At 40.2% G+C, this 13659-nt stretch overlaps 1 protein-coding gene and 1 pseudogene across 2 annotated transcripts in view; one reads left to right on the plus strand and one right to left on the minus strand.

The window, feature by feature from the left end:
* Positions 1-955: 955 nt before the first annotated feature.
* Positions 956-13659, plus strand: part of MFSD14B (major facilitator superfamily domain containing 14B) — an 88714-nt gene continuing 76010 nt past the window's right edge. The window contains exon 1 of one of the 2 annotated variants that reach the window (XM_033123548.1): positions 956-1313. In XM_033123548.1, coding sequence (XP_032979439.1) covers positions 1218-1313 — 96 coding nt within the window. In that variant the 5' untranslated portion in view covers positions 956-1217. The remainder of the gene's footprint in view (positions 1314-13659) is intronic. The other variant, XM_033123550.1, reaches the window with a different exon arrangement.
* LOC117032223 (transcription elongation factor A protein-like 4) lies at positions 10516-11237 on the minus strand (annotated as a pseudogene).

Below are 13659 nucleotides of genomic sequence, written 5' to 3' on the forward strand. Positions count from 1 at the left end.
CACCAAGGTTATTCCAGCCCAAGGCCTGGGAGGGACCTAAGCCAGAGGATACACTATAGCAGCGCACATAAAAATCTTTAAGATTGTGCACGACCTGTTTGCAACATCACACAAGATGCAAATCAATAGTGGACTGATCGGACTTACTCCATTCTCCAATTAAGTCCACCTGGCTATTTTTAATAAGGAGGAAGATATAAGGTCTTCAAGGAGACACTGAATGTTCAAATATCTAATAGGAAAAAATATTGTGATTACATGTGAACTCAAAATTTGTGGAGCAGATCCTGTTACCCTAGCTTTGTGACTCCAAATCGCTTTCCTTTTGAAAGTTGGGTTGGCACCTGCAAAATAAGATATGGTATCGCACTGGTCCTACTGGCCAGTAATCATAACAATATTTATGGAACCACTGATTTCCATACGACACCTTACCCAATTTACGGATGAGGGTCCGTGACTTTAAGTACTAATCAATTCACATTCACCGTGTTGGTACGTAGCTCTGGACTGGAACAGAGACCTGTGTTTCCTAAGGCTGCCTTTCCCACACATCCCACAGCCCAGTTAAGCTCTCCTTCAGCTTCTGTTTAGATTTTGGAGAGGAACAGAATATCGTAGTTGGCACTTCCCCAGTTCGGGATTCCGGACAGGGAGAGGGAGGCTCTCTTTCCGTGTTAGAACGTGCCCACCTACAGACTTAATGGGGACATCAGGAATCATTCGTTTGGCAATTCGGCGACAAACCAAAACCAGAGGAGCCGTCACTACCAAATCCACGTACATCTAAGACTCGGGGATGGCACGAGTCGGTTCTGTGTCAGAAAAAAGAAAGTACGACTGGGGTCCCTGGGGAATGACGTACTTCCGGCGCGCTGCGGAGCTCGCACGCCACGCCGGCGAGCAGACGTGGAGGCGGGGTCTGAGGTGGGCAGGGCGCTGCTGGGTGCTATCGGTCTCCGACGCGGAGCTTGAGGCGGGAGTTGGGCTGCGAGGTGCACCCTCTAGACCTCCGGAGGCCATCGCGGACATCGCGGGGAGCTGCGACTGGCAGGCCCTACAGCTGCTCTCCTCTTCTCGTGTCTTCCCCGGTTCCACCCTCGGCCGCCCGACCCTCCGGCCGCCGCGGAGCCCATGAGGGCGCGAGCCCCGCCGCCGCTTCTGCGGCTCCGCGATCGTCCCGGAGCGCCCCTAACCGGCGTGGGCAGGGCCGCGGCATGAGCGCGGAGCCGGAGGTGAAGGTGGCATCAGAGCCCGAGGCGGGAGCCATGCCGGAGAAGCGCGCGGGCGCGCAGGCCGCGAGCGGCAGCTCGGTGAGTGCGGGCGCGGGGTGCCTCGGTGTTGCTCAGCGCAGCTCGAGGTCTCGAGTCAGGGGAGGTAGGGCGGGGTCGCTGTCAGAATCCGAGGCCGCCTTGGTGCGGGGCCCGGACTCTGGCGCCCGGGGCGTAGGGAAGACGCTGACCGTGCGCGTCGGCGCGGGGCAGAGGCTCCGGCTCTTGGAAAGCCCGTCTTTTTCCGGGTGAGCCAGCCGAATTCATCACTACTGGGCTTTCCTAGCGCTGCTTATCGCCAGACAAAACTAAGTGATTTGGTTATTGTTTCCAAAGGCGCCAGACAGGGGACCGTGAATGTAAGAAATTTAGTTGTTTCAGAAAGAGACAGTCGATACCGTTCTCGTGGTGCAATTTGTGGCAAAACCTACTTAGATGTGTGGGAAGCCTTTAGAACCGGCATTCGGCCCTCGACAGGGAAGTTGCTGGTGGAGGCTGGGTAGCGCCTTCCTACTCCTTCCTCATTTCTGAGCGGTCTCGGGACAGTATTTCCGAGGAGGCTGTCGATCCCAGGGCCCGGCTGAGGAGCATGTTCAGGCCGGTCTCTTTTTCCAGTTTCACGTGAGATTCAGATGGCGTCTGAAGCCCTAATTGAATTGGCCTCGGTTCGGCAGAACAGGTTTTGTCAGTGGCGCTATAGCTTTTTTTATGGCAGAATGCTAAGCTTCGTCTGTCATTTCTTAAAGACCCTCATTTTTGGTCGATTTAGGACAGGAAGTATAGAAACGTTGAAATGAATAGGAACTCTAACACCAAGGGAACTTTTTCAAAAAATTTTAGGAAAATTAAATATATGCAGTAGGCCTCATATTTTTAGCTGACATCAAAATTTGCTTTTAAAGAATACTAAATGATTGTATTTGGTGTTGTGAGTCCCCATTAGTAGAAATGGGAGGACAGGTGAAGTAGAAGGAGCCAGCAGAGCTGGTTTATAGTCCAGGTTCTACCAGAACCAGTCTGCATCAGGCAGGGTACTGACACAGCCTTGCCACTCAATGCCTGATGTGTAAGGTTGAAGGCCCTCTCCCTGCCCAAGTGACTCCTTATTTTTGCAAAAGCATTAGGGGTCCTCATTTCAAAGATAAGATTTCTGGAAAGTGGGAAGTTTGTCTTGGTAAGGGGAGGGAAATTCTTTAGAATTGAATTTTTCCCTTTGTTTCTGATTGGGTAAAAGGTAGACTTGTCATCTTCCTGCTCCCTAAACAAAACCAAACTGACAGCTCCTCCTTCTGTCTTCTTTGAATTGATAGGCAGTAATCAATAACCAGTGGCCCAAGCTGATAATCTGAAAGGTAGCCTCCTTGATCCCTTCTCATATCTACCACATCCAGCGCATTACTCAGTCTAGCTAAGTTTACCAGTCATTCCTGTGGTTCAGTTACTCAGCATTATTGACCTAGTTTTTTACTGTCTCTTAAGACTCTTTCTTACCTCACCATTGGTCTGCCCTCCACAGTGTAGATTAGTGTGAACTAACATGTAAATATGATCATTACTGCTGTCCTTAATTTTTTTTCATTGGCTCCCCTTGGCTTACAGGATAGAAAAATAAGCTGGTAGGTTGCAGCGTGACAGCACAGTGATTAGATGAGCATGCTTGGAATCCCAGTTCCCACCAATTATTACCTGTATAACTTTGGTCAAGTTACATAATCTCTCCCTGAATTAATAAGTGTTTGCCTCAGAGGATTGTGAGGGTTACTGAAACCTAGCACCTAATAAGTCCTCAATAAATATTAGCTGTTATTGTTCTTATTTCTCAATATTTTTGGCAAGAATGATTGGTTAGAATGTATAAGTGACCACTTCTCTCCCATTCACTTATCTATACAGGAACTGGAACCCAACCTAAAAATTAAAATTGCTGATTTTATGTGTTTAAAGCAGGAACTTTCAAGGGATGTTTACTCAGAGAAACCTAGACAATTTATTCCCGATTTCTTCTGTGGCTCCTGATGTTAATTAGGGCACAAGTAGATTTCCTGTCCAGTCTTTCCTTGTCTCTGAAGGTGCATAAAGTCAGTATTAATAAACTGCAGTGAATACTGAAAATGAGTTTTCTTGGTGCTTGCTGTACTTAGATGACTAGTATGGGCAGGTGGCAGAGTCCAGTCACGTGCTATTTGGAATGTGTGCTGGCTGTGAAAGTAGTGAATGCCTTTTGATCATGTGTGTTCATGTCATAAGCCAGTACCCTCAAATTATGCATCTTTCCTGCTTGCAGTTTCTGGGGAGTATCACTTCCAGGTCCTATTTTCTACAGCCCCTAGGACTTGATTTCATTTTAATGTGTTGGAATTTCCTTATAGCTTGATTCATTGTTTCAGGTTCTTAGATGATACTAATCTAGGGAAAGACTGCCCATGTACAGGAAATTGGCTGACACGTTTTTCCTCCCTTTTTGGCAGAGATGTTATTGACCTGAAAAAGACATTGTCAAAAAGATGTATTGACCTAAATAATAGAAGGGAGTCAAGTATTTACTCCAAGGGATTATTGCCTTCTGGTAAAGGCAGGTGTGGATTAATTTTTAATATGATGCAACATATGGATGGAAGTTATTTTTTTGCATATAGATAACCAATTGTTGCATCATTTGTTGAAAAATCTTTTTTATTCACTGAATTTCTTTTGTAGCTTTGTCAAAATCCAGTTATCCGTATATGTGTCAGTCTATTCTGGATTCTCTATTATATTTCATTGATCTATTTGTTTATCTTTGCATCAATGCCACTCACTCAATCTCTGTTACTGGAGGTTCATAATAAGACTTGAAACAAATCTTATTCTTGTTCTTCTCTTTCAAAATTGTTTTGGCTATTCTGGATCCTTTGCATTTTAGAATTATAGGATCAGTTTATCAATTTCTACAAAAAAAAAAAAAAGAAGCCGGCTGGTGTTTTCATTGGGGTTGTATTGACACTGAATATGAGTTTGGGAAGAATTGAAAACACTGTCAAGTCTTCTGATCCAGGAACAAGGTGTCTCTCCATCTCTCCATTAGTTTAAGATCTTCTTTAATTCCTCTAAGCAGTGTTGTGTAGTTTTCAATGTAAAGTTCTTTCACATCATCTGTCCGATTATTTCATATTTCATATTTTTTGATTCTATTATACATGTAATGTAAATGGAAGATAAGTGTGAATTCTTAAGAAAACTTAAATTCACAATTGTTGCCAATATCTGTAAATAGTTGATTTAAGAAATATTTTTAATTGCTATATAATACACATAACATAATTTACAATTTTAACCATTTTAAGTGTACACATTAGTATTAAGTATATTTACATTGTGTACAGCCAATCTCTAGAACTTTTTCATCTTGTGAAACTGAAACTGTATCTATTAAACGGCTACTCCCCATTTACCCGATCCTTAATAACCACCACTCTAGTAACCACCGTTCTGCTTTCAGTTTCTGAGGTTGACTACTCTCATGTAAGTGAAATCACAGACTTTGTCTGTTTGTGACTGGCTTATTTCACTTAGACATGATATCCTCGAGGTTGTTGCTGTTGACACATGTTGTCTTCTTGGCTGTTGAAGGCATGTGTGGCATGCGTCAGGATTTCCTTCCTTTAAGATTGAATATTTCATTTTATGTATATGCCGCATTTTTTCCATTTATCTGTTGATGAGCACTTGTGTTGCTTCTATCTTTTGGCTATGGTGAATGATGTTGCTGGCGCATAAGGTGCATAAAGGTCTCTTTGAGACCCTGCTTTCAATTCTTTTGGATATCTACCCAGAAATCGAATTGTGGCATCACTGGGTAATTCTGGGTAATTCTATTTTTAATTATTTTGGGAACCACCATTCTGTTTCCTATAATGGCTGCACCGTTTTACATTCCCACCAACAGTGCATAAGACTTCTAATTTCTCCACATCCTCACCATCCTTGTTATTTTCTGTTGTTTTGTTTTTGGTTATGTTTTTGTTTTGGATTGTAGCCATCCTGATGGGTGTGAGGTGAGATCTCATGATTTTGATTTTGCATTCATCTAATAATTACTGATGTTGAGCGTTTTTCATATGCGTGTTGGCCATTTGTATATCCTCTTTGGAGAAATGTCTATTCAAGTCCTTTGCCCATTTTTAAATTGGGTTATTTGGATTTTTTTTGTTGCTGTAGAAGTTCTTTATATATTTTGGATATTAGCTCCTTATCAAGTACATGCTTTACAAATATTTTCTCCACAGGTTGCCTTTTCACTGTTTATTGGGTCCTTTAATGCATAGAAGTTTTAAATTATAATAAAGTCCAACTTAAAGTTTGTAATTTTGATGAAGCCCAATATTTATTTTTTCTTTTTTTGCTGATAGTTTTGGAGTCATGTGTAAGAATCCATTATTAAATCCAAGATTTACTTCTGTGTTTTCTTCTAGGAGTTTGTTTTATGGTCTTAGTTGAGCTCATTCATCCATTTTGAGTCAATTTTTTTATATGGTGTGAGGTAGGGTTCCAACTTTATCCTTTATATGTAGAAATTCAGTTGTCTCAGCACTATTTGTTGATGAGACTGTTCTTTCCCCATTGAATAGATTTGGCGCTGTTGCCAAAAATCAGTTGGATATAATCAGTTTATTTATGGACTCTGAATTCTATTCAGTTGGTGTATATGACAACCTCTCTCTGTCTTTTGCTTTTATGTTGGCAAGTCACTGACATGTGGGATCATGTGTGGGACAACTGGGTGTAACTTTCAACTTTGTCTTTTTCTAGTTGACAGCAGGTGACCTGATTGACAAAACCCATATGCCCTAATTCAGCTGAACTTTTCAGGTCAGATTGAGAAAGCAGGTGCGGGGGTTAGTAGAGATTGTCCTTTTGCCCAGGTGCACACAAGCCAGGCCAGTCTCCTTAGTGTGGGGAGAGGGATGGGTGAGTAAGTAAATGTCTGCACTTTGCTTTGCCTGAGGAACTGTCTACAGTTGACTCCTTTTACCTCTTATTCAGGTTGCTACAGTTCAGGCTACCTGCCATATACATATCTGTGCTAATTCTATTTGTTGAGAAATTTGGGCTCTCTAACAAAGGCAGTGTAAGTAATACAGTGATTAGTAACACCCACTCTGGAGGTATGTGACTCTCTGGATAGAATAGGAATACCAGCTTAGGCAGTTACTAAGCATTTGAGCTAGGCAGATTAATTAAATTATATTCATCCAAGGTGGGTTTTTTTTTGTGTTTTATTGTTTTTGAAAGGTATCTTTTCCTTTCAATTTTTTTTAGTTATAACTCTTTATTTTTATTTTTTATTAGTTTCAGGTGTACAAAACAACATAATGATTAGACATTTACACCCCTCACAAAGTTGTAACCACCTCCCTCCAATCTATTGCCCTTCTGACATCGTATATATCTGTTACAATACCATTGACTATATTCCCTATGCTGTACTTTACATCTTTATATCCCATGACCGTGTGTGTATAATAGTTACCATTCAATATTATTTTATATTAATTATAGGTGTACAGTGCAGTGGTTAGGATTTATATAATTTATGAAGTGATTCCCCCCCCAACAAATCTAGTACCCATCTGACACCATACGTAGCTTTTACAACATTATTGACTATCTCCCGCATTCTGTACTTCACTTTCCTGTGACTATTTTGTGACTACCAATTTATACTTCCTAATCCGTTCACCTTTCTCACCCATTCGCCCCAACCCCTGTTCCATCTAGCAACCATCAGTTCTCTATTAGTCTATTTCTGTTTTGTTTGTTTGTTTATTCTGTTCTTTAGATTCCACATATAAGTGAGATCATACAGTATTTGTCTTTCTCAGTCTGACTTATTTCACTTGACTTTATATCTTCTAGGGCCATCCATATTTTTGCAAATGGTAAGATTTCATTCCTTTTTATGGCAGAGTAATACTCCATTGTATAAGTGTATCACAATTTCTTTTTTTTAATTAGTTTCAGGTATACAAAACAGCATAATAGACATTTAAACACCTCATAAAGTAATTACCCCCCCCCCAAACTACTACCCCTCTGACATCTTATATAGCTGTTACAATACCATTGACTATCTTCCCTATATCGTACTCCACATCCCGTGGCTACATATACATATATATTTAGTTATAGTTGACATTCAATATTATTCTACTTGAGCTTCAAGTGTGTAGCATATTGGTCAGGCATCTACATAGTCTGTGAAGTGCCTGGTAAGTCCAGTGCCCATCTGGCACCTTACATGATCTTTACAACATTGTTGATTATATTCCCCATAATGTATTAACTACCAATTTGTATTTCTTAATCCCTTCACCTTTTACACCCTACCCCGAACCCCATTCCCAACTATCACCCTGATAGATCTAGTACCCATCTGACACCATACGTAGTTATTACAATATCATTGACTGTATTCCTTATACTGTACCCTACGTCCCCATGACTATTGTGTAACAACCAGTTTGTACTTCTTAATCCCTTCCCCTTTCACCCATCCTTAACCCCTGCCCATCTTAAAGAAGTCCCTGTAAGAGTCCTTGTAATACTGCTTTGGTGGTGTTGAACTCCTTCAGCTTTTTCTTGTCTGGGGAGCTCCTTATCTGTCCTTCAATTCTAAATGATAGCTTTGTTGGGTAGAGTAATCTTGGTTGTATGTCGTTGCTTTTCATCACTTGGAATATTTCCTGCCACTCCCTTCTTGCCTGCAAAGTTTCTGTTGAGAAATCAGCTGACAGTCTTATGGGGGCTCCCTTGTAGGTAACTAACTGCTTTCTTCTTGCTGCTTTTAAGATTCTCTCTTTGTCTTTAACCTTTGGCATTTTAATTATGATGTATCTTGGTGTTGGCCTCTTTGGGTTTATCTTGTTTGGGGCTCTATGTGCTTCCTGGGCTTGAATGTCTATTTCTTTCACCAGGTTAGGGAAGTTTTCTGTCATTATTTCTTCAAATAGGTTTTTAATTCCTTGCTTTCTCTTTCCTCCTTCTGGTACCCCTATAATGTGAACATTGGTACGCTTGATATTGTCCCAGAGGCCCCTTAAACTCTCCTCAATTTTTTTGGATTCTTTTTTTCTTTTTGCTGTTCTGGTTGGGTGTGTTTTGCTACCTTATCTTCTACATCACTGGTTGAATCCTCTGCTTCGTCTAATCTACTTTTGATTCCTTGTAATTTATTCTTCATTTCCATTATTGTATATTTATTTTTGACGGGTTCTTTTTCATGGTTTCCATCTCCATTTTTATGCTTCCTATCTCTCTGTTAAAGTTCTCCCTGAGGTCACTGACCATTCCTTATAACCAGTGTTTGGAACTCTGTGTCTGATTGCTTATCTCCGTTTCGCTTAGTTCTTTTTCTGGAGCTTTGTTCTGTTCTTTTATTTGGGACATGTTTCTTTCTCTCCCCATTTTGGCTGCATCCCTGTGTTTGTTTCTATGTATTAGGTAGGGCTGCTATGTTTTCTGGTCATAATAGAGTGGCCTTATGAAGTAGGTGTGCTGAGGGTTCAGTGGTGCGGTCTTTCTGGTCCTCTGAGCCACACACTCCAGGTGTGTCCATTGTGTGGGTTGTGTGTGCCCTCTTCTTGGAATTGAGCCTTGGTTGATAATTGCTCATCAGTAGGAGGGACTGACCCTTGGGCTTACTGATTGTGAGGACTGGCCTTGACTCCAGTGGAAGAGTTGTTGTGCAGGGGCTGATTCTATGGAGCAAGATATGCCACAGCAGGACTCTGGTGCCTGCCCAATCCGCCCCTTGGGTGTGTCATTCTAGGAGGTGGCTGGGTGATACTCCAGTTCGTTTTGATGCTGGCCACTGGGGGCGCCAGCCCTAGGACCACCTTTGAGGGGATCCACTGTAGATCAAGTTCAGCCACAGCCCGTGTCCCACCCAGGGCCACCCAGCAGGAGCCACAAAGAAATCCGCAGGTGGCTGCCGCCCGTGCTGTGCTTGGAAGCGCTTTGAGAGGCCAAGTCACGAACCAAGGGAAGACCCTCCATACTGTTTTCCATAGTGGCTGCACCAATTTGCAATCCTGCAAACAGTGCCTGAGGCTTCCCTTTTCTCCACATTCTTGCCAACATTTGTTTGTTGATTTATTGATGATAGCCATTCTGACAGGATTGAGGTGGTATCTCATTTTGGTTTTTATTTGCATTTCTGTGATGATTAGTGATGTTGAGTATCATTTCGTATCCTTATTGGTCATCTGTATGTCCTCTTTGGAGAAATGTCTGTTCAGGTCCTCTGCCCATTTTTTAAATTGGATTGGTTTATTGGTGTTGAGTTGTTTGAGTTTTTTTATTATTAATTTTGGATATTAGCTCCTTATCAGATGTATCATTGGCAAATATCTTCTCCCATTCAGTAGGATGTCTTTTTGTTTTTTTTAATTTTATCTTTGCTGTGAAAAACTGTAGTTTGAGGTGGTCCCATTTGTTTGTTTTTGTTTGTTTGTTTGTTTGTTTGTTTGTTTTTTGTCTCTCTTGACCAAGGAGATATATCAGTAAAAATATTACTAAAAGTAATGTCTGAGTTTTGTGGTTTCTGGACTTACATTTAAGTTTAAACCATTTTGAGTTTATTCTTGTATATGGTGTAAGAAGGTGGTCAGTTTTATTTTTATTTTACACTGCCTTTTCCCAGTGTAAATTCTTGCTTCCTTTGTCATAGATTAAATAATGACCATACAGGGATGGATCTATTTCTGGGTTCTCTATTCTGTTCCATTGATCTATGTGTCTGTTTTTATGCTAATATTATGGTGTTTTGATTACTATGGCCTTGTAGTATAATTTGATATCAGGTAGTATGATACCTCCAGCTTGGTTCTTCTTTTTCAGGATTGCCATGACTATTTAGGTCTTTTATGGTTCCATAAATTTTAGAATTATTTGTTCTAGTTCTGTGAAAAATGCCATTGGTATTTTGATAGGGAGTGCATTGAATCTATAGATTCCTCTGGGTAGTGTGGACACTTTAAATGTATTCTTCCTATTCATGAGTGTGATATATGTTTCCATTTATTTGTATCTTCTTTTTTTTATGGTTCTGCAAACTTTTTTTTCTAATTTTACAATGCACCATAGACATTTTTCCATGCAACGGATGAAAATCTGCTGCTGAAACAGAGGGCTGCAGCTGAATAATGAGTGTGACACCTAAAGCACAGTATTAGCAAAAGGTTAAAGCCTAGGGCCTGCTGGAACACTACACAAAAGGAATGTCTTCAAAGCCCCTTTGTGGGGCCCTGCAGCCACCCCTGAGTTCCCTTGGGCCTCTCGGGTGGAAGGGGTCCTGTAAACTTTTTTGCATCTGCATAAACCTCCCCAATTTCTGTCTGGTTTTCTTCACCTTATCCTCTACCCTAGCCATCTCGGCAAATTCTCTTATCATCTCCTCATTGCTCAAATGCATATCATGAGTGGCCTCCTTGTATTCCTTGAGGCACTGCGCCAGCCCCTGTTGGCTTTTCTTTTGGTTTTCCTGGGTACATCATCCCCAGCTGGGCGCTTTCTTGCAGTCCTTGGTTCACTGGCTAGTTTTCCTTCTTCTTTTGGCTTTCCCTCATTCTCTGGTTTTCCTTCTTTTGGTTTTTCCTGGCTCTCTGGCTTTCCCTCTTCTTTTGGTTTTCCCTCCTCTGGCTTTTCCTTATCTTTAAGTATTTCCTCATCTTCTGTCTTTCCCCCGTTTTCTCTTTTCCTCATTTTCTAACTTCTCCTTGTCTTCCAGAGTACGAGCTGCTACTAGCTTTCCCACATCCTGTGGCTCTTCTTGGTTTTCCATCTTTACCTGCTTCTCAGGCATTGCTTCATTTTCATTGCAGAAGTTTTCCATGTTTAGATATCCCCTCCTTTTCCTGTTCTGTGGGATTTCTGGATAGCTTCCTCCTCCTTTTCTAGGCTAGCTGAGTGCTGAGAACAACAGACACGCAGCCCTGAAAGAACCTGGAGCAACAATTAGGAGCTCGCAGATGGCTCAGGGTCCGACGGCAGCGGAGGCTATTTGTATCTTCTTTAATTTCTGTCTTCAATATCTGATAATTTTCTGAATACAGGTCTTTCGCTTCCTGGGTTGAATTTATTCCTAAGTTTTTTTGTTTTCTTTTTTGGTGCAATTGTAAATGGGATTGTTTTCTTAATTTTTCTTTCTGATAGTTCATTGTTGGTGTATAAAAATGCAACCAATTTTTGAATATTAGTTTTGTATCCTGCTACTTTACTAAATTCATTTATCAGTTGTAATAACTTTTTGATGGAATCTTTGGGGTTCTCCGTGTATATAGTATGTTATCTGAAATAATGACAATGTTATTCCTCCTTTGTAATTTGGATGCCTTTTATTTCTTTTTGTTGTCTGATTGCTGTGGCTAGAACTTCCAGTACTATATTGAATAAAAGTGATGAAAGTAGGCACCTTTGTCTTGTTCCTGATCTTAAGGGGAATGCTTTTAGCTTTTCCCCAGTGAGTATAATATTAGGTGTGGGTTGTTCATATATGACTTTCATTATGTAGAGATATATTTCCTCTATTCCAACTATGCTGAAAGTTTTTTATCATAAATGAATGCTGGATTTTGTCAAATGCTTTTTCTGCATTTAGTGATATGATCATATGACTTTTTATTTTTCATTTTGTTTATGTGATGTAGCACATTGATTGATTTGCAGATATGAACTAGCCTTGCATACCAGGAATGAATCCCACTTGATTGTGATGTATGATCTTTTTATTCTGTTGCTGAATTTGGTTTGCTAATATTTTGTTGAGGATTTTTGCATCTATATTTATCAGTAATATCGGCCTATAATTTTCTTTTTTTGTAATGTGTTTTTCTGGTTTTGGAATCAGGGTAATGGTGGCCTCATAAAATGAGTTTGGGAGCCTTCCCTCCTCCTGGGTTTTTTGGAATAGTTTGAGGAGAATAGGTGTTAATTCTTTTTTGAATGTTTGGTAATATTCACCTGTGAAGCCATCTGGTTCAGGACTTTTGTTTGTTGGGAGCTTATTGATTACTGATTCAATTTTGTTGGTAGTAATCAGTCTGTTCAGATTTTCTGTTTCTCCTTGATTAATCTTTGGAAGATAGTATGCTTCTAGGAATTTGTCCATTTCTTCCATATTGTTCAATTTGTTGGTGTGTAGCTGCTCATAGTATTTTCTTGAAACTTTTTGTATTTCTGTGGTATCAGTTGTCACTTCTCTTTCATTTCTGATTTTATTTATTTGGGTCCTCTCTCTTGTTTTCTTGATGAATCTGGTTAAAGGTTTGTTAATTTTGTTTATATTTAAAAGAAAAAAACAGCTCTTGGTTTCATTGATCTTTTGTATTGGTTTTTCAGTCTCTGTTTGGTTTATTTCTGCTGTGATCTTTATTATTTCCTTCCTTGTACTCACTTTGGGCTTTGCTTGCTGTTCTTTTTCCAGTTAGATGTAAAGATAAACTGTTGATTGGATTTTTTGTGTGTTTCGTTAGATAGGCCTGCATTGCTATGAATTTCCCTCTTAAGACTGCTTTTGCTGTGTCCCACAGATTTTAAGTCCTGTGTTTTCATTTTCATTTGTCTCAAGGTATCTTTTGATTTCTTCCTTGATCTCATTGTTGACTCACTCATTATTTAGTAGCATGTTATTTAGTCTCCATGTGTTTGTGTGTTTTTTCAGTCATTTCTCGTAATTGATTTCTGGTTTCATACCATCATGGTTAGAGAAGGCGCTTGATATGATTTCAGTCTTCCTAAATTTATTGAGACTTGTTTTGTGGCCTAACATGTGGTCTGTCTTGGAAAATATTCCATGTTCACTTGAAAAGAATTTATATTCTGCTACTTTGAGGTGAAATGCTCTAAAAGTACCAATTAATTACATCTGGTCTAGTGTGGTCATTTAAGGCCGCTGTTTCCATGTTGATTTTCTATCTGTAAGATCTGTCCATTGGTGTCAGTGGGGTGTTAAAGTGGGGTGTTAAAGCTCTACTATGATTGTTTTACTGTTGATCTCTCTGTGTTGGTCAATATTTGTTTGACATATTTAGGTACTCCTATGTTCAGTGCATAGATGTTTATTAGAGTTATGTCCTCTTGTTTGATTGATCCCTTTGTTATTATGTAATGTCCTTCTTTGTCCCGTATTATAGTCTTCGTTTTAAAGTCTTTTTTGTCCGATATAAGTATTGCTACCCCAGCTTTTTTCTCATTTGCATTTGTGTGAAATACCTTTTTCCATCCCTTTATTTTCAGTCTGTGTGTGTCTTTTGCTCTGAGATGGGTGTCTTGTGGACAGCATATGCATGGGTCTTGTTTTCTTGTCCACTCAGCTACCCTATGTCTTTTTATTGGAGCATTTAATCTATTT

This window comes from Rhinolophus ferrumequinum, chromosome 12, assembly GCF_004115265.2.
Source record: "Rhinolophus ferrumequinum isolate MPI-CBG mRhiFer1 chromosome 12, mRhiFer1_v1.p, whole genome shotgun sequence".
Classification (NCBI taxonomy): domain Eukaryota; kingdom Metazoa; phylum Chordata; class Mammalia; order Chiroptera; family Rhinolophidae; genus Rhinolophus; species Rhinolophus ferrumequinum.